This window comes from Pieris rapae, chromosome 21 (genome assembly GCF_905147795.1).
Source record: "Pieris rapae chromosome 21, ilPieRapa1.1, whole genome shotgun sequence".
Taxonomy (NCBI): Eukaryota; Metazoa; Arthropoda; class Insecta; order Lepidoptera; family Pieridae; genus Pieris; species Pieris rapae.
In genome coordinates this window covers 4,600,095-4,621,891 of record NC_059529.1, presented here as the reverse complement: position 1 = coordinate 4,621,891, position 21,797 = coordinate 4,600,095, and the positions used below count along the sequence as shown (strand labels likewise).

At 33.0% G+C, this 21,797-nt stretch overlaps 3 protein-coding genes across 5 annotated transcripts in view; 2 read left to right on the top strand and 1 right to left on the bottom strand.

Moving 5' to 3' along the window:
* The first annotated feature begins 288 nt into the window (after positions 1-288).
* Positions 289-1,934, top strand: LOC110998121 (enoyl-[acyl-carrier-protein] reductase, mitochondrial). Its single transcript, XM_022266583.2, has 2 exons — positions 289-751; positions 931-1,934. The coding sequence occupies exons 1-2, from the start codon at positions 499-501 to the stop codon at positions 1,782-1,784; spliced, it is 1,107 nt and encodes a 368-aa protein (XP_022122275.2). The 5' UTR covers positions 289-498; the 3' UTR covers positions 1,785-1,934.
* A 1,176-nt stretch (positions 1,935-3,110) lies between these two features.
* Positions 3,111-6,743, bottom strand: LOC110998134. The gene is made up of 6 exons (XM_022266601.2): positions 6,576-6,743; positions 5,467-5,586; positions 4,898-5,042; positions 4,251-4,395; positions 3,557-3,635; positions 3,111-3,381 (listed from the first exon to the last, which is right to left on the bottom strand). The coding sequence occupies exons 1-6, from the start codon at positions 6,677-6,679 to the stop codon at positions 3,156-3,158; spliced, it is 819 nt and encodes a 272-aa protein (XP_022122293.2). The 5' UTR covers positions 6,680-6,743; the 3' UTR covers positions 3,111-3,155.
* Positions 6,744-13,603: 6,860 nt separating this feature from the next.
* The window catches only part of LOC110998110, a 124,208-nt gene continuing 116,014 nt past the window's right edge, over positions 13,604-21,797 (top strand). For all 3 annotated transcript variants that reach the window (XM_045632837.1, XM_045632836.1, XM_022266570.2), the window contains exon 1: positions 13,604-14,196. In XM_045632837.1, coding sequence (XP_045488793.1) covers positions 13,948-14,196 — 249 coding nt within the window. In that variant the 5' untranslated portion in view covers positions 13,604-13,947. The remainder of the gene's footprint in view (positions 14,197-21,797) is intronic.

Below are 21,797 nucleotides of genomic sequence, written 5' to 3'. Positions count from 1 at the left end.
TCTAAGGTAGTTTCTTAAGTCACATGGCGACATCCGTCGCCGACTACGTACGCTTTGCAAATGAGTAAAAATGAGTTAGCGTGCGATATTCAGTCCAGTGTAATAGCGAGCTTGCTAATTAGATTTTAAGACAGTCTTACTAACACAGTCTCAATATCGCATGGTGTAATAAGCACTTAAGTTGTTTGATAGTTAATAGTCATCAAGCAGATTGTCAATGTCATCCAAATTCTAGAATAGATATTATTATTATTGTCAATTTTCAAAACTTTTCCTGATTTCTATCAACTTTGAATAAGAGAAAAATAAAAATTACAAAACCCACTTTTACAAAAATTAGTTTAATCAACACAACAAGTTACCTATCGGACACTAATCACTCAAAAAACTCACTTAATTATTTTAAATACATATTAACTTTATCGATTGATATGAAGAAGTAGAACAGTATCATAAATATTTATTTGAAACTTGTACAGCAAATATACAAACAGAAAAATGAAGTTTAAGACCAGTTTATGTAAAGCTACCGTAAACATCCTCAAGCCAAAGCAATTTTCTTACCATGTTCGTGTATGGGATCAGCAGCATCGAAATCTAATGTCCAGACAGCTGGTTTACAATGAATTTGGGGATCCCTTACATGTTGTAAAATATCGGGAATGCGAAGTACCGCCTCTTGGAAAGCAAGACGTATTGGTCAGAATGTTGGCTGCACCAGTGAATCCAGCTGATATAAATACTATACAAGGTAATTTTAAAACTGACTAATGCTTTTCAGAATTATGTAAAGAAAGAAAATGGTGCATGTTTTGCTTTACTGCTTCTTAACATTTGAAGAAAACTTAAGGTATAGCTAAGATTTTTCATGTGCATGTATTTTGTATTTACTTGATTGTTTTTTCAGTATATTGTTGTATAATTTTTCAGGAAAATATCCAGTTAAAGTAAGTCTTCCATCAATTCCTGGAAATGAAGGTGTAGGCTTAGTGGAACAGGTTGGTTCAGAAGTTAAAGGTTTAAACAAAGGTAACAAAGTTATCTTGACAACTTCACTACAAGGGACTTGGCGAGATGTTGGAGTGTTCCCAAGATCATCACTTACAGTGGTACCAGATGCCTTAGGAGATGTAGAAGCTGCTACATTAACAGTCAATCCATGCACAGCATTTAGGATGCTGTGTGATTTTGTGTGTCTGAAAAAAGATGATGTTGTGATCCAAAATGGAGGTAACAGTGCATGTGGACAAAATGTAATTCAAATTTGTAAAGCCTGGGGGGTGAAAACTGTAAATATAGTCAGGAATAGGCCGGAAATAAATGATTTGAAAGCATACTTAACAAGTTTAGGGGCAACATATGTTTTTACAGAAGAAGAACTACGTAGTGTACAAATTTTTAAAGGGGAAATTAAGAAGCCTTTGTTAGCATTAAACTGTGTTGGTGGAAAAAGTGGAGCTCAATTATTTAGGTATATGGATCATGGAGGCACTATGGTAACCTATGGTGGTATGTCTAGAGAACCAGTGATTGTCCCTACATCTGCATTTATATTTAAGGATATGTCATGTAGAGGCTTTTGGATGACTGCATGGAATAAAAAAGCTCCCTCAGAAGCTCAAGAGCAGATGCTGGGAGAAATTATAAAACTTATGTTGTCTAAAGAATTAAAAGCTCCTATACATAAATTGATAAAATTTAAGGATTATCCAGAAGTGTTAAAAAATTCACTTGCTCCGCAGGGATTTGCTGGTTGTAAATATCTCTTAGATTTTACAGAGTAGGTAGATTAAGAAAAAAAGCTATAGGAAACCTGTTATTGTACATAGGATTGTTTATTGTAAATATGTATGTGTCTATTACATTCAATATTTTTTTAAACTTAAAAATCTAAGGCAAGAGCATCTATTATTGAAAATTTATTATTAATTACTACCTATTCTTAATATTATTGTTATACAAAATAAATATTAAAATAAAATTAGTAGTTTAATTAATCCCTAAACAAAAATTTATTGACATTGTTTGCTATAACCACTTATAAATTTCCTTAACAAAAATCATGAATAGCTAATGAAATTTTATTTTCAGGAAGATATAGAAAATTACCGAAGCTACCAACTGTTCCTGGTGATGAAGGAGTTGGTAATGTTGTAGAAATTGGAAGTCATGTTTGCACTGTAGAACCTGGAGAGCGGGTAGTGCTTACTTCAAGGATGTTAGGAACATGGCGTTACTATGGCATCTATAATGAGAGAGATGTACATGTTGTATCGCCTAAACTAGAACTTCCTGAGGCATGTATGCTTACTATAGCACCATGTATGGCCTATAGGATGATAAGAGACTTTAGTCGTCTTAAACCAGGTGATACAATTATTCAAAATGCTGCAAATAGTCCCTGTGGTCAAAGTGTGATTCAGCTATGTAAGGCATGGGGCTTGCAAACTATCAACATAGTTGCAAATCATTGTGGATATGATACGGTTAAGAAAAATTTAATGAGTCTAGGAGCGACTGCTGTATACACTATTGATGAAGCAGAGACTATCTCAACTTTCAATACTTCGTTAACGAGGCCCGTTTTAGCCTTCAATTGTTTGGGGGGAAGATTTGAAGATATCATGTTAAAGTTATTGGAACGCAATGGAACAATGGTTTACTATGGATGTGCTTTCGATTTGCCTATGGTTAAATCGTGTTTACGACCTGATGTTAATTTTAACGTATTTCACTTAGCTGATTGGAATTCTCGGGCTACTCCCATGGAAATTGATCTCATGATGAATAACATTGTGAATTTAATGGTGACTGGAGAGTTCAAAGCGCCGATTTATCAGGCAGTAGAATTGAAAAATTTTGTACACGCCTTGAGAAATACTGTGCACTGTGAAGCATTTTCAACTGTTAATTATGTTTTTGATTTTACTATGCCATAAATTAACGAAATATTTTCGATACATTTTTATATGTTACTAATTTATATGTTTGCTTATTCTTATTATTAAAACAAAATCATTGCATTCAATATTTTATTCAGTTAATTAAACGATCTCTAATTATTATAAATTTCAACTGGAAACATCTGCATGTAAGAATAAAAATGGGTTTTAATTATTATCTTACATAAAACCAAATAGCAAAGATTCATAAGCTTAACATTGCGTAGCAAGAAAGCGATCGACGCGTAAATCTAAGTCCTTTTTAGCGGTTGGGGCAGTTGAACTGATCGGAGCTAAGGATTCCGGTGGCGGTTGGCGAGGTTTTGGTATACGAAACTTTCTGGCCCTCGTGAACTGCCATGAATTAGCCGAGGTCTTAAAACTTCCTAAGATAAGGCCGATGTCTTTGTCTTCCGCTGGTGGTATAGGCCGAGGTGTGCTGAAAAACAATGAGTAGTAGACTCTAAGATAGACTTATACGTTCATCTTTATAAAAAACGAAAACCAAATGATTAAACAACAAAAATGGATGATATATGCACATTGTAAAATGTTTTATTAAATTTACATATTTGTTTAAAACTTTCAAATGAATTGTTTTAAAAAGTACGTACTATCCTAATGTTGCAGCTGTTCTTAGGCGCGCAGGAGCAATTACTGATGGTAGATCGTTCGTTAAATTTCTTTTTAGTCCTGAAAAACCATTTACAATTATATAATACACGAGCCTAGGCGCAAAATAGGTGTTCCATTAAAACGAAAATCTGCACTTTATATTGAGGATTTCAAAAGTACCTACATAGTTGCTTACTTAAATTATATTTGATTAGATAGCTTCGTAAACATTAAAACGAATAAAGAGATTATGTAATAATGAAACTATCTTGCTAACACTACACGCATAAAATACGCATGAAGAGAATTCTGATCCAAACATGAAAAATATTAATAACCTCGCTGTGTGTGTCGCCGGAGGCTTTGGAAAAAAGGTCGTTGTCATGAAAATTACCTGTATAACAGTCAAATTGAGTCCTATAATATAATGTTACTAGGATATTAAACAAAGCATAAAAGTACAGATTGCAGCGCCATCAGCTGGGCTGATTTGTGAATCTAAACCATCCAGGGCTCCACGACATACAAAAAACTTATTAAAATCGGTCCAACCGTTTAAGAGGAGTTCAAGGTTATCACATCAATCAAGGTGTGCAAATTTGATTGAAATCGGTTTAGTTGTTTAGGAGTCCATAGCAGACAAACAACGTGACGCGTAATTTATATAAATTAAGAAGATTACAGGATATATACCTGAAGCTCTTATATTTTTAAGGGCGCTGCGGTCTCGCCATTTTTGGGAACAGACAGGGCACACTGAGCGACGGATGGACCATTTTGGCCTCTCTTCTTTTTTCGGCGCAGCTGGCTTTTGGAACGCCGGTATTTCTACAGGGGCCTATTTAAACATAAAGCAATATTATATAAGTCAGTGTCTGATGTATAGACATAGGTTTGTTTGTGAGTTTTCTGTGCATTAGGTACACTTTAGAAATAAATAAAAGCTGTTGAATTCAAGTACAGCCGTGCATCGTTTAGATGTATCTGTATCTTCATTCTATATCTTTTTGACGTTCATAAGTGTACATTATGTTACCTATATGAATAAATGATTTTTGTTTGTTTGTTTTCCGTTTCGTTGACCTCGCTCGTAGCAATGGTAATTGCGATCTGATTTATGAATGGTTTCGTTAATCTCCCTAGATTTAAATAAAATAACTTTAAAGTATTAAGAAAAAAAGAAGTATTGTCTCTTTTTCTCAGACATTTTAAATGATGATTTCATAACAATAAATAATACGCCGTAAATGTACACTTTGAATTACGTCTAGCAGAAACTGCTCTCACCAGTAAGATCGCGCTTTATTTTTTTTTATAATTAGGTATCTCAATTTTCTTACCGGTGTTTCATCAGAAGCGCTAAATGCCAGTATAGAAGGTATATCCATGTCACGACGTGTGGAAATCCGAGAAAAACGTGATCGGGATACACTTCGATCGGTCATGCGCAGGCTCAACCCATGGATGCATGGCTCGTTAAACGGTCTGATACCAAAAAGATAGAAATTAAAAGCAAAAGCTAAATATTTTTCAAACTACAAATAGAACCGAAATTTTACGACACTGTTTGGTTTTGTTTTTAACATTGTATTTAATAGCTGTTTTTAAAAGAAGTAGACGACGACAGAAGGCATATCAATGTTTGTCAAAAGTACTTTTCAGTATTTGATTTAGTCAAAACCTTTTACTGAAAAGTAATTTTATCTCCTCTCTATGTTATATCAAATCGTATGCTATACCGTCAAATAAATGCAATATTTATGAACATGCAAGTAATAATAACACAAAAGATGGACTGAATAGCATAAAACTAAATGGCAATTTGAGTTGCAAGTTAGCAATTCACTTGCGCCTGGCAAGACTTGAATGCTAGAACATTCACTTTCTTATACTTAAATGTTTGTCTTACTCTTGCAAAAGGTTTTCACTGGGTAAAGCAGGTGTGATGTCTTGAACTTCGTCTCGTATTTCTTTGCTTTGAGATCGCACCATGTTTAGAAGCATTGTGTCTAAACCGGAGTTTGCTGATCTGAGGAATAAACATCTAGTCTATAAAAAAGCTAACTACCATATAACTTATACTGAGTTTTTTTAGTCACTTTAGGTCATAAGGAGACAGTACCGAAGTTTATAAAACAATACTAACATTATCAAACATTTGTAGTAATATTACTAATCTACCCTCTTGATTTCGATAATTCTGGGGCGTAACATATGACCAACTACTGTCGCAAATAATTGTATGTATTTAGTTTACAGATGTAACCAACGCAAAAATCTAAGTCTATTATAAACTTAAATGTTTGTTTTACTAAATTTAGTCCGTCAAAGCGTTAGCTGTAGATTGACTATAATAAAAATTTACATTCTATGGCTTTGTGTTCGTTATCTATTTGCAGTCCACAGTAGTTTTATTCAATAATGTAGGATTTTTAACAAAATTAATGAACTATAAAGACGTGTTTATGGCTGACGATCAAACCGCGCAGACCAAGAAATGGGGGAAAAAATATATATCACTGTTAACTTTTAGGATATAATTCTATGTGTAGACGAATAAGAAAAAGTGTAGTTTCTAGGAATGTAAAAAAATAAAATTTTTTGATGATTCAATGTCTAAGACAATTATTTGATATAGCTAGACAATAAGACTCGTGCTAGTTAAAGTAAATATTAGTCTGAGACACAACTCGGACGGCTCTTTCTTCGTGATAGATAATAATTGAAAAGCTTCGAAGCAAATATTTGTCGGTAAAATAACATACTCATTTCTGTATAAACTGATTAATGAACAAATATTGTATAAACGTCTATGGCATAACATTAGTTAATCATTATTTAAGTTATCTATGGTAAATATAAAACTGATTTATTAATATTTAATATATGAAGTAAGGCTAATAATTAACGTATATTTCCGAAATTTTTCAAATTCCTATAGATACCATATCATTCAAATATCGTAGTGAAATCGCACGTCCGGAACATCCATAATTCAAATTATATAAGGACACTTACTGACTTCGGTTACTTTCACTCTGTTGTGACATTAGGGATCTGAAGTTTGGTGGGGTTGGTAGTGTTGAAGTCATGGACCCCTCGTTGCTCGCTCGTAACTTCATAAGCAGAGAGGCATATGGAGATATCTCATTATTCAAGAATGATATGCGACGCGGTGGATCCTCTTTCTGACTGAAATATTATTAATAACTTCGTAATTTAATGGGCCTAGTGCCAGTGGACGTAGGTTTGATCCCTGATTGTGCACCAATGGACTTTTGTCTATATGTATTTTACACTCGTGAGGTAAAGGAAACATACGCAACTATTAGAAATGACCCCGGAACAAATACAGAAAGGGTATACGTGACCAGACAACCCCCTTTTTAACGGGCCTAAGCCTTATTCCAATTATGAGTCCTGGTATCACCGGAATGAACACAGTTCAGGACGCAAAATTGGCCCGTTTTTTTTCTTATAAATATAATTAAACATTTAGAGTAGAACCTATATTTTGTGATTCATAACTTCTAAGCCAACTAACTTTCTCTAAATAAATAACTTTAAAAACGTGTTTTTTTTTTCATTTATTTTTTTTATTTGACCAATGCCCCGTTTTGAGTCAAAGAACAAATGGTCACATTATCAAATTATCTCTGAGTACGATATGCTATACATATTTATTTTTAAAATATTTAAAAATTGCCCACCCGTGTGACGCTGCGACAGATTTTATGACTCCTAACTAATGTTTCTAGTAAACGATTGTTTTCGCAGAAACAAAATCCCAATTGTAAATTTGTGTACATCTTTAACATTTGACTTAATATAGATGAATCAACCGTGAGTCATGTTAAAGGTTATTTGTTGAGACAACTTGTGGACAATTGGCCTTGGTGTCCGGCTACATGAACTAAATAATTGGCATAAAACAGGTACTGATTTAAATGTCATCTGACCCTATTGAGACACTGGTCCAAAGAAGGTCTTTAGAAATAGTTTTAGACTATAGTAATACTATAATTTGATCTTAGGACTTAGGCTTAGGATTTTGACGTTAATTTTTTTGACGTTCATAAGTGTACTTGTTAACCTACATGAGTAAAGATATTTTTGTTTTGTTTTATTTTGTTTTGATCGTAATTAGTAGGACGTTTCTAAAGAGGCAACAAGCAGGGAGACTACGTTATGTGTGAGCTGGTATGGAAGATCTGGGAACCTTTATTTTTTAGTTAAAAGGGTTCTTAAATCTTAAACATTGTAATTCCTTAATAATAAGTAAATACATTTTAATTTTGTATTTTTTATAATCGCCTCTGAAGTTTGGTTTACCCACGTCACGGTAATTCTAAAACAATTTTATCGGGTTTGTAGACACTGTAAAATTTGTAACAATACCCTAATATGGAGGTTAAATTAAGTGAAACTTATTTTAAAAAATCAAAATACTTATCGATAAGTATCATACTTGATGCACTTTTCAAGTTAAAATTTTAAAAGTATAATATTCAACGTATATGCTAAATTATTCACAACCAATAAAAAGCTATATTAATTAACGATTTTTACTGAATTTTTAAGATATGAAACTGGTTGCCTGCCCCGCTATATTGTGGCTTCATCAAATGAAATTTCCTATATCTATATGCCAACACATTGCATAGTGGCAATAATAATATACACAGCTAATAATCTAGAGACGTAACTAACATAGTTAGACCGCGGGATGAGTATAACTTGTAATATCTTGCTTTCCAGTCACTGTCACTCCTCCAAGTTGATTGAGGCTCCCTGCAAAGAATTTAAATATTTATAAAATATTAAACTAAGTGTAAAGTATTAAATTGATTCGACAATGATTTAAAAACTATGTAATTTGGTGCAATGAAGGTAACATAATTTATAGAAATAATAAAACAAGCGGTGTTTGTAGTTAAACTCCTCCAAAACGGCTTGACTGATTATCATAACATTTTGTGTGCATATTGGGTATGTCTGAGAATCGGCCAAGATCTATTTTTCATCTTCCTAAATGTTAAGGATTTGTCATGTCACCTAATTTTTTTTTTATGATACAGCATTAAAAAATACATACAACCCCAATTTCCAACTCTCTACGATCAAGCCCTATTTTTTATTATAAATGATATATATGGCAAACGTCGTTTTGCTTCTAGTCAGCTAGTCTTATTATAAAAGAAATGCATAATAAGTAAAAGGTTTTATGATTAAACGAAATGAGTTGGTCAAGTTGTTCTTGACGACATAAAATTTCAGACTGCATTACTAAGAGTACGTTGTAGTAATAAAATATCTGAAACCGCCTCGATTAAAATGTATACAGGAAGCTGATTCGAAGGTAAAATGGATATTGAAATATTATATACATGTATAGACATATATTTTTTTTTTGTACCTACACCGTAATTCTTTCAACTTCTAAACTATCTATTCAATCCTGGCCTTTATCTGTCTTTTGATATCACTGCAATCAATTCTCATAGTTTTAGCAGGAAGTGGTTGAAATTTATTCGAAAATTTAAAGAACTCAGTCTATTTTTTTAATATAGTTCACTGCTAACATAATATGTGTTAATTGCTTTGTTTTTTTCCATCGTCTAGATAACAATATGTCTCATGTATTTTGCACGTCTTGCGCTTGCCTTATCTTTTCTTTCATGTTTTTTTCTCATATTTGCCTGGAAGAGATCGCTCGATAAGCCTGCCAACTCTTCTTTTCAATTAATTATTTCAACAGTATTATATTTCTGTCAACGACGAAGTTAATAAATATATAATTGCATTATTTTATTCTCTTTTGTCTCTTTCTATCAAGTTGTGTTTACCATCAGACGAGTGCATTAGGTAAAACGGTCAGGTCATATCAAGAAGTGTCATGTTTAACAGTTTAAGTTAGCCAAGTAATCTCGACACGACACCTACATTACAATACGCGAACATTTTCATTCATAGAAAAACGGCTGACCAGGCTTTTGTTCCAGACACGTATTGTGGATTTCTAGGTCTTACACATGCCGAATTTTTTCAGTTCAATCTTTTATCTTCCCTTATCCTAGTGTTAAATGCGTGCATTAGCATATCGATTTAAATCTCCTCAACACTAAAAAACCTCAGGGTTGAGATTCGCATAACATACATTTGGTTTTTTTTACTTTTTTTTAAGTAAACATTTTTTTTAAAGTAACAGCTGACCACTGTTGATAAGTCTTTCTGGGTACATTATATTTACTATAAATAATAACTGTTTCATACGTAAACGCCTACTTATTCTCGTTAGATGTATTGTTTGAAAGTTGCTAGAATCAAGTCAATGTGCAAAGTCGAAGGTCGGTTTTATGTCGCAAAACCGCATTTTGTATAGACAATACGTTTAAGTTGTTTGGCTTTGACTAATAAGAGGAAAGTAAACTCTAATTTAATTACTGCGGTTACATTTTTATTTAGACACGCAGTTAGAAAGTTGTTGTAAGGTTAAATACCTAATTATCCATGAGAATTAATTTCTTAAGCTCTTTCTTGGCTTTTGACTTATGATTTTTGTTCCCGGCGCATTTTGGCACGCGAATGACCCCTCTCTACGAAAAGCATTGTTAGTGTATTAAAGACATTTCTTTTTAATTTCAACAATGAGGATAGGCTAGAATTGAATTAAAATAAAGTACGAAAAATATTCATTCAAATGGAAACTTGTAAGTTGTGAATTGCGAGGTAAGTGACGTCATTGTAACCTCGTTTAGTACTTGAACTGTTTTCTCAACAATACTTACTGCATTTTAACTATATCGGAAAGCAATTCTAAAATAAAATATAAAAAAACTATTATTTATACATATCACTGTTGAGACGAGACAACTTGTCAAAATTACCACGCAATTTGTCAATGTTTGCAAAAAGATTGTCTATGTTTTGTGACATAATCGACAAAGTTTGATCAATGGTGGCTAGATTATAATTTAGTTTAAAGGTATAGGTGAACATTTTTGGCTTCAGAGTGCGGATCTCATCCTTGAGGTAGTACGTTTGATCCTCTTCTGTGCACGATTGGACTTTCTTTCTATATGCAAATATCATTCGTTTGAACGGTGAAGGAAAACATTTTGAAGAAACCGGCTTGCCTTTATACCCAAAAAGTCGTGTGTTAAACATAAGCAGCCTCATCACCTATTAGAATGACAAAAGATCATGAAATAGATACAGAAATCTATGGTTCAGACCTTAACATGATGTAGCGTTACTGTTTTTTTTTCGGTAAGGTGTGGTTATATTTTTGTCTATGCTTCATTGAGTAAAAAACTAGATAAAAAGAACTTTTTGTTTCTAACAGCTAGCGATGTTCAGTTCTGAGGTTTTGTGTTCCAAAGCTATGCAATGGATTTTTCTTTCTATGTGTGCAACGTGTAATGCAAGGTGTAGTGTTTACAGTAAGGAATCCAACATATATCAACTCAGAGCTATATAGTGAATAAAAACCTTTATCAAATCAATCAAACAATCAAAAATCATTTATTCATTTAGATAACATAATGTACACTTATGAACGTCAAAAAAAAGAAATATACATTAAATGCTTCTAATTTTACATTTACTGCCAGTTTTCAAATCAAGGGCGTAGAACGGAAGAGAAAAACTGGCAATAAACTCACCGCCACTCTTTTTAATTATTATGTTTTACATATACCAAATTCGTTTGAGCCCTGAACAAACCAAAATCTAAAATCCACGACAAGATTGCTAGAATAATCTAGTACTTAGTACACAATTTTACTATATAACAGGTTAGAAGATATGTTGGTACATGATTACCTTGAAAATGATATGTTAAGAATATTATGGAAACAATAGCAACGTTAAATAACCTAGGCATTATGTAAACTGTAATAAAGACTAGTTAGACGCTGAATAAAACGGGGGGATTCGAGAGAAGATGCTTTTAATTGACTTCAAAATGACTAAGGACGTATACAAAGAGTTTATTTTTATTTTATTTATTTATTAACACTTCGTGTCATTACATAAAAGAAAAATAAATAAACATAATTTAATGAAAAGGAGGGCAACTGGCGGCCTTATCGCTTTCGGGCGATTTCTTCCAGGCATTTTTCAACAAAACTCTATGGACAGATTTTAATTCTGGATCGCTAATGAATAAATAATATAAAATATGTTCATTATGGAATATAAGATACAGGTATCACTTATTCCATTCCTTCATTGAATCAGTAGACACCCCTACTCATCATGTAAGCCTAGAGAAAAAGCCGGCGTAAAAAATTCTCGGTACTCTTTTATAATAGCAAATCATCAAAACGACTATGGCAAACAACATTTATATTAAAACAAATATCGCTATTTAATTGGAAGTATTCTAGCTAACACTAATCCTAGTTTATCAACTAGATAATCCTTAGCTTAGTATTGAAAATCTAAGGAGTAAAAAATGTGTAGTAAAATATTTTATGTATATAATTTCATTGCACAAGAAAACCATATAAAATTACATTTTATGACGTTTTTACAATGACAAGCAATGATTTTTACAATGGCAAGCTGACACCCAAAAAGATAAAATATAATGTATTCATTTGTTAGTAAAATAAAATTAACGGTTCTAAATTAACATTAACTGCCAGTTCTCAAATCAGGGTCGAAGCACAGACTAGAAGAACTGGCAATAAACCCTCACTCACCCCATCACTCTTACATAACCAATGTTTTTTTATAAAATGTTTGCAAGCGGCTGCAACCATATGTCATGTCATATTTATATTGTGCCTGTGTATTAAATATTTAAATCGATTTATTTCCAACTATGTATACAATATTTACAATATTATAAAAACCTACTAATAATACCAATTAAAATTTTATTTAATTACTTCTTCTCCTGATGCTTTCCAATTAAGTGATTGATGCTAACTAATATAATGAGGCCGCCGCTTGCAATAATCAATTTGTTTTTTTTGTTATGTAAATAAATAATATAATACTGTGGTATCAAATCTCTTAGTACAAACTGGAACTGTTTTATCCGAAAATTTTGGTGGAATTATGTATTTGTCTATGAATATATAATAATAATATTCATAGACAAATACATAATTAAAGCCTTAGAACATCCCGTTAAGTGGATTGAGAACATCCTGAATCAATTTCAAAAATCTCGTGGGAGCGCTTATTGTGAAGACAAACGAACATTTGTTAAGTGTCATAGATTTGATACAGTAACATTCGATAATAGGATTTTATTTTGTTTTGGTTACAGTGAAGGCGTTTGCTGTTTGTTACAACTCAAGCGCTTTGAGCGCTGAAAATATGAAATCAATCCATTCAAAACATAATTTGCTAGGGAGGGAAATGACATGTAATTTAAGAATAAATTTCTACGTATTTGTTTAATTATTTTTAAATAAGTGCACGGTGGATCATATGGTCATAAAGAAATTGTCTCTAGACATGACTTCTATTTATAGAAACAAATATTGTATCGCCGGGAATCAAATCTCCGTGTTGAACGCTGTATTCGTTGAGCAAGCTATAATTTTTAGTGTAAGTTTAATGGACCAACACATATGTAATCTATTTTAAGTAAGTTTTAAAAACATTGTATGCATTAAAATACCCATACCTATTACTAATATTAGCAATATTAGTGATTAGATTCCGCTGTATATAGGCAGTATTTATTTATTAACATTGGGTTATCATGTTGCATTAAGCAAAGCATATTGACAACAAATTCCATTAAAGTAATCCTATACACAAAGAAAGCTGAATACAGCAACCTTTTTAGACGACCTATTTGTTGTGAATCCGAAACATTTGACATTCGATCACCAGATGAGTCCACAGACAAGGGTATACTTACATTGAAAAACAAGAAAATTTAAAGTCTGTTAAAATACGAAGCAGCGTTTTCAATCTAAACAATATTGTATTTGCAAAATGTAGCGCATTTTCTACTAAATGAGTGGGCAGCACACGATGCGCTCAGCTCGCGTTTTGCCTCTAGTCAGTATTCAGTAGGTATACAGTGTAGTCGTTCTTCGCGAAGTTTGGCGCGCGTCGCGGTCACAACACGATAACGCGCCCTATTTAAACGTAACATACGCAACATAATCGGTTATTTATACGTAGTCCAGTTATGTTTCATAAAACGATTGATTTTTATTAGCCGTTAAATCTGGGATAATTCTAAAACCGGCTTCGTGACCATATGATCCGGCGTGCCCTCTCGATTATCGGTGCACAGTTACGATGCGGATTAACAATTTAAAAGTGCAATTGTGAAAGACGGATCTCGTGAATCACTGAACTTTCTCAAGTGTCAAGTTTGTGTGATTGATGACACCGTGAAATTTGTGACAGTGCGATGGCTGGTACTGAGGAGAGCGCGGAGGCCCCCGAGGTCCGAAAGCGTGGTCTTAGTGGATCCATGTCTCTGCGTACGCGAAAATTGGGACGAAGGTTGTCCCGAAGTATGTCTATAGTGGCGATGAAGTTGCCTGAAAAAGCCCAAAGCATTACCCGTTCCACTAAGCTTATGCGTTCGGGGAGCCGTGATAAGAAAAATAGATCTTTCGAACTTTCCGTCATATTGCCGGATAAAACACAGAGACAGGTAAATAAGGCAAAAGTTATTTAACTTTTGCTGTAATATGTAATGTATATAAAGTAATAATACACATATATAGGTTCAGTAGAATTACTGCGAAATCCTGTAACACTAATAAGTCATCATGTGCCTCCTAAACTATACTATTTCCCCCGAATCTATGACATTCGTTATGTACGCCTAACGTATTCTAAGCCAGCACTAATTCTAGTTATGAATCAGTAATAACATTTACTTGACATTACAGGTTTTCACTTTAAAACCAATAATCCTTAATTCGCATGCTCTACTTTAACTTTAACTGGTTAAAGCAAACTTAAATTGTTGTTAAAATTTCTAAACAATTTTGCAATCTGTGAGAGAAATACAATGTAATCATTGAATTGAGGCAAAGCACGTACAAAATGCATGAAGGCGTATTCAAAACGCGTCATGAAGTGTCACCTTTGGTAGAAGATTTCTCTTATAATCTATGAATATAATAATGATCTATGCTTACACTCTATGTGAGGCATTGTTACATGTAGATCATTGTCATTGGACTGGGGAAATGCGCACTTATCATTTGAGTACCGTCCAATTGGCAAGTATAATCGAATATGATTTCCTATCACTTAGCAGATGAAATACTAGTTATGGTTTAATACATTTTTGCATTTAATTTCTCTTATGTTTAACGAAAAATTTATTATCTATTTATTCAATTCGGGATCAATAAATAGGTCGGAAAATCGATATTATTTCCGTAGATGACTTTGTCTTAGATATCTTAAAATTTAAATTTATGAAATATTTTACATTCATGGCTTTATTTATATTTTGTATTAGATATAGTAAGTTCTTGTTATAGAATCTTCTAAGACTAGATAAATTATGCTAACATCTACGTTGAAAGGTTGACAGTTAAGTAAGTGTATACAATATATAAAATGAATTCCTGTTCGTTGGTATCGCTAAAACTCGAGAATGGCTGGACTAATTTGGATAATTTAGATCTTAAAATGTTTGTGGATGTTCAGGAAAGGCTTAAACGGTAGGAAAATATAGTAAGTAAAGAAAAATACTAAAAACAATAAATGAATTTTCCAATAAGTTATTGTGCTGTGATTTGGGTAATATTTGATGTATTGTATCATTTTAGAAATAAATCTCTCAGGTTTTGGCGCCAAAAAAACGTAGGTTATACCAAGTTCACCGGATCATCTATTTGTTTTTTAATTAATAGACACTAGAGTCGGATGCGTAATACACACAAGATCCGCTGTTAATTATTTACTTTTATAACTTCCTTCAAAAGTAAAGGACGACTTTGATTCCGGTTACAGAATAGTAATTACTTTATCGTGAACTAATTATACGCTTTAAATACAAAGGTCAAGTCTCTCCTTTCCTTTACAGAGTTAAGATATATAATAATATTGAAATTAAGCCTTAATATTTGTTCAATAACATGGCATAGTTTTTTTTAAATTTAATCACATAAAATCCTTTAGATCAATTTACTTTAACGATAACTGCAATTTAGGTTCTTACAACACAATAATTACATCATTTAGTTCAGTTTCATCTGAACACGAATTCGCTCAAATAATATTGCAATCGAATTAACTAGAAAATTTTAGCTTCAATGCAAACTTTCTAATGAATGTATATTAATCATGACTTTAACAATTGACTGAAATTTTTTCAGTGTTTTAAGAATTTAAGAATTAATTTCATTTAACTAAATTCATCTGAATTATTTGTATCTAGTAAGTAAATCACTTAAGTATCTTTGTACAGACTGACACAACTAAATGTGCAATCATACAATTCTTGCACTTATCCCAATGAGGAAGGACGCCTACATCTAAATTCTGATGTATTTGTAAAAACAGGAAATTACAAATCAACTCTAGACATCGAAACAATTCATAAATATGTACAATACCATTCCTTGTTGGAGTCCCTTCATTTTATCTTTACTAATAGGGTATTAAAAATACATACTAAGTAGTAGACTAAAATTAGGACGGCTGATGGCGGTGTTTCTCTCGTTCGTATATACGTTTCTTATGTAAAAAAAATACATTTTTTGTAATGAGAAATAAAGTTTTTATTAAATATTATATTACATATTACATTATTAAATATTACATGATCCAACTGATGTATACACTTAACTAAACACTAGTGTACAAGTAGATTGATGACTCGCACTTGCACTAGTATCACCATGGAAATAATTAATGGAAAGAAAATAGTGAATAACTTTATTATACCTAATAAAAAAGGATATTTAGTATTTACTTTAAAATAAACTACACTCGCGCCCACACCAGATTCACCGTGTCTCTTCCATTTGACATATTAACTCTACTTGACATTAAAATTTATTTATTTATTTATTCATAAGAAGATTCACAGCACAATACAAAAATAGATGAATATATACATAACAACATGGGCCAATTATAAATCTTCACAAATAGTTTAATTTGAATGAATATATATAACAAGAAGGTACCTAGACATTTCAAAAAATTTTAGTGATAAACAAAACAATAACAATAAACAGAAAAACAGAATTTAATTTGTTGACAATGAAAATGAAGTCAATACACTTCATTCATCCTGGTTAAAATAATTTTGTACCAGAGCTCTCCTTGCTGCCTCCACACTCCAAGCGAACATGTCAATGTCCACCGTTGAGTTATTGAATTTGTTTGCTGCCCTAACCATAAAGTTCCTCCCTCTATAATTTGTGTTTACTCTCGGCACGTGCAATATGTTCATAATTCTAAGTGTTTTGTTATATGTTCGAAGGCTTATTTTACTCACTAGCTCAGTACAATCGACTTCGCCAGTAGCAATTTTCATAAGGTAGATAGTGTCCGCAATATCACGTCGTAATGACAATGGTAACATGTGAAAATGTTTACACCGGGCTCTGTAATCAGGCAGCGAAATTTTGGCCTTAAATTGCAAGTGCTTAAGAAATTTTTTTTGGATATTTTCAATTCTATTATTGTAAAAAGCATACTGAGGGTTCCAAACTTGTGATGCATACTCTAAGTTGCTTCTAACATACGCACAATATAGAATTTTCAATGTCTTTACTTGGGTAAAACTAGATGATGTTCTTAAAATAAAGCCAAGCATTTTGGTCGCTTTCCGTACAATACTATCTACATGTAAATCAAATATTAGCTTATTATCATGCAGAACTCCTAGATCCCTAATAACATCGACAGCCTCTAATGCAGAATTTTTAAGTTTGTATGTTATACTGATTTTATTACTTTTCCTAGTAAATGTCATACAAAAGCATTTCGAGACATTCAAATCCAGCTTGTTTCGAAAACAATAATCCTCAAATCGATTTAAATCTTCCTGGAGTTGTAATGCATCCTGCGCGTTTGTTATTATCTTCATAATTTTCATGTCGTCCGCATATAGTAATATTTTAGAATATTTAAAACATGATAGTATATCGTTCACAAATAGTATAAATAAGAGGGGTCCTAATAAGGAGCCCTGTGGAACACCTGAAGGAATAGACATCCAATTAGATGTATATCCTTGTAAAACGACCGCTTGTGAACGATTGTCAACGTATGACTTGAACCAGCGAAACAGGTCGCCGTGTATACCCATGGAAGCCAACTTAGTAAGCAAGATGTCATGATCAATACGATCAAAACATTTGCTGTAATCTGTGTAGATGACATCGACCTGCGCTCGCCTATCCATGCCACTCGATATGTATTCATTGGCAATAATAAGGTTTGAGACCGTAGATCGATTCCTTAAAAACCCGTGTTGTTCACTGGTGAGCTGAGGCTTTACAGCTGCATACACCTGTTGATATACAATTTTTTCAAAGATCTTGGCAATGAGACATAGTTTAGAAATTGGTCGGTAATTTTCAATATCACATTTATTGCCCTTTTTATGAACAGGAGTAATGAAAGCTGCTTTCCATATGTTAGGTACTAGACCTTTGCGTATGGAGAAATTAAATAAGTGCGAAAGTGGTTTTGACAAATTATCAGCACACTTCTTTAAGAATAGTGGTGGAATAAAATCGGGACCACCCGATTTTGAGAGATCTAGTTTTTTTAGCAATGCCGATATTTTTGCGGATATATTAGAGTCACTGTTTTGTGCATGTTGTGATGTGGTAGTTACGGTTGTGCATGGATTGTTGAAATTATCATTTCTATACGTAGACTTAAAGTATTTAACAAAAAGATTAGCGATATCTTCACCCTTGCTGGCTGTTTCGCTACAGTAATTCATAGTTTTCGGAAAGGAGTGGTTAAGTTTTTTACTTTTAATGTAAGACCAAAAATGTTTAGGATTAGTTATTATTGAATTTTCAGTTCTGCTAATATATTCATTGAAGCACTGTCTCTCAAGAATCTTGACACGTGACCTGAGAAGCGAAAAAGATTCATAATCCGAGAGGTTCTTGTACTTTTTAAACTTACGATGAAACTTAAATTTTTCCTTGATCATTTTAATTAAAGGTAATGTGTACCATTTAGGGTAATGATACAACTTATAAGTTTTCTTTGGTATATATTTATCTCTTAAGGTGTATAAAATTTCATAAAATGTTGATACAGCATCTTCCAAATCATTCGACGATAAAGTATTCTGCCAATTGTAGTTTTTTAGCTCATTGTTAATTTCTTCATAACTTCCTTTATTATACATGTATTTTACTATTCTGTTATCCTCAATAGTATCGGTAAGTAAAAACTCAGTTAAGATACATAAAGATTTGTGATGTGGGTCTTCAGGTAACAAGGGATCGTCACATGCACTGACTTTCACCGCAATATTAGAGAAAACCAGATCCAATATTCTGCCGTATACATTTCTTACATGATTATATTGGTTAAGATTACCAAGAATCAATGTATCCATTAACTCGATTTGTTGCAATCCGGAGTAGCCCTTCGGTTGGAGGCAAGTGTAATCATCGTCGCTCGTAGACCAGTCAATATGACTGAGATTAAAATCTCCTAAAATTAAAAATTTGTCATGTGGGTTTGAAAAAATTAATTCGTTTAATTTACGCGTAAAGTTACTTAGTTGGTCTAAAAAGGAGTTACCACAATTTTCGGCACAAAGGTATAAGGTACAGATGTGTAGATTTTGAATATTTTTTTGTTTTTTAGCTCCAGACGTAATTGTAATCCAAATGTCTTCAGCAGATGACCTCCATTCTACTCGCTCTCTTACTTTTAAATTGCGATTCACTGCCAGTAGGACCCCTCCGCCCTTGGTCTGTCTAGTTTTCTCATAATTTCTGTCACGTCTGAAGACCACGTATCTGTTGTCAAACATTTCGTTATTATAAATACCATCAACTAACCATGTTTCCGTAAAAGAAAGGATATCATATGAGTTTAACAAAATACTACTTAGAAGATTGCTGCACTTGGTACGTAAGCCACGTAGGTTTTGGTAGTATATATTCAAAGAATTGAAATCAAGTTATTGCCAATGCCTATGTAATATGTATATGCAATTTTAAACAATACATACATACACAACACGAAATAATGACGTTGTTCAATACAAATAAAATAAAATAAAAAGAACTGAATACTATACACATTATATATTACATGGAATTTGAGCTGTAACGATGATTTTTCGAAAGTTAAGTTATTTACTACGACTATAAGAGTAGACGATAGCATTTTGATGCAAGTTATATTATTAACAAGCATTGCTACTTTATCTATCGCCAGCTTACCGTCAAAATAATTAAGTCCACATTGAGATAGCAGCCTATTTTCTTTACTGAATCCGTAAAAACATACAACAGTTATACGACTTGTAAATAATTCTTGATGAGATAGTGCAACTGTAAATAATATAAAATAATTCAGGTATGTATCGTATGTGCAAAAACACTTATATGTTTCATATAATATCAATTCGATGTACATTACTGAAAGTCTTAAATCAATATCAAAGTGAGTGAGACAATAATATATCCCGGTAAAATCATGCAAATTATTTAGTACCCTCAGCATGCGATAATAGCTTAATTTCGAAAACAGTGAGGCACAGCAGGATATGAGCCTTATGATTAAAGCAGCAGAGTTGTATTTAGCAATCGTATTACTTGTGACAAACCGGTCAACCCAGAGCGAACAATAGAGAGGTCTGGTAACAATAATGTGTAAATGTAAAAAAATAATGGTAACAATAATAAAGCGTAATGATAATAATATAAAAAACAACTGAGCTGGATAAAATACCGTGCGAGAACAAAGTCACATTTCTCCTTTCGTTATTTTCTGAAGATCCTTGTCTGACTTTATTACACAAACTGGTGACGAGTCACTTCTTCGTGCTTGAATCTTGCAGTGCTTGACCCAAACATACCGCCAGCCCATTTCCTTGGCTAACTGCTTTGTCTTATTTAAAAGAACTTTGTTCCGGGTGGTCAGGTGATCGTTAGCAAATATTTTTGCGGAGCCTCTAAGTCCTAACAGGTTGGCAGATAGGGCGCTCTCCCTGTTAAAAGATCTCACAGCTGTCACGAAGTTCTCCTTAACATACCTGCTGTTGAAACACGCAACAATCGGCTTTGGGTGATTATAGTCTCTTGATGGTGTGCGGGCTATAAAGTTTAACTGCTGTTTCGTCACAGCAAAATTAACTTTGGATCCTATGCTTACTATTAAATCCAGCAGGTTTTCATTCGCGGTCTGTGGTATTCCCTTTAACTCAACGTTGTTCATTCTATTCCATTGCTCTGCCGCATCCCTTTCACATTCTAAGACATCAACTCTGCTTTGTAAACCATTAATAAGTTCTTTGGTTTTTTCTACTTCCAGAAGCCTATCCTCCATATTTTGTAGTCGTAACCCAAAGTCTTTAATTATTGTGCTAGCTTCGACTACTGAGGATTTCAGCTCAGAGAACTCATCTCTCATTAACTTTATCTGGCCTACAAGTTCTTCAAAGGCTGTCATTCTGGAGGACAGGGTTCTTATCTCTTCTAAGATCTTACTGGAAGGTTCATGCGTTGGAGAAAGTGTCGGTGTATTCACTTGTAGACATAGTCCCCCTGATTTACACTTAGGGCAACGCCAAGTAGATTTTCTGTCACCAAGTTTTCGATATCCTCCCTCTGTAATTCCTATACAATTGTAGTGGAACGTCTGCTTACATAATGAGCAAACTGCCCCATCAAGGAGGCCTTCATTGCATTCCCCACATTTCGTCATAGCTGTCCTGTTGTATTTGTTATTAAAGACAACGTCCAGAATAAAGCTCACAAATACACTCACAAAAAAAAAACACTAAAATTTAATAATATCCAAGTATTACTTTTAACGTAGGTTAATAACAGTTCCTTATAGATAATTAATTTCGCGATACGATTTTTTGTACACAAGGATACGTCCTATGCGTAAGGCGTTCCGCAGTAAACTGAAATGTATACAAGAAAGAAATGTATACAAAGTAACAAATATACTTTAATTATGTAATATTAAGGGCCTGTTTCACAATGTATGGTTAAAGTGCCAAATAGCTATGCAACACATAAATTTTTTGTAAGATAAAAGTTCCCAATAAGATACTTCGCATTTCAT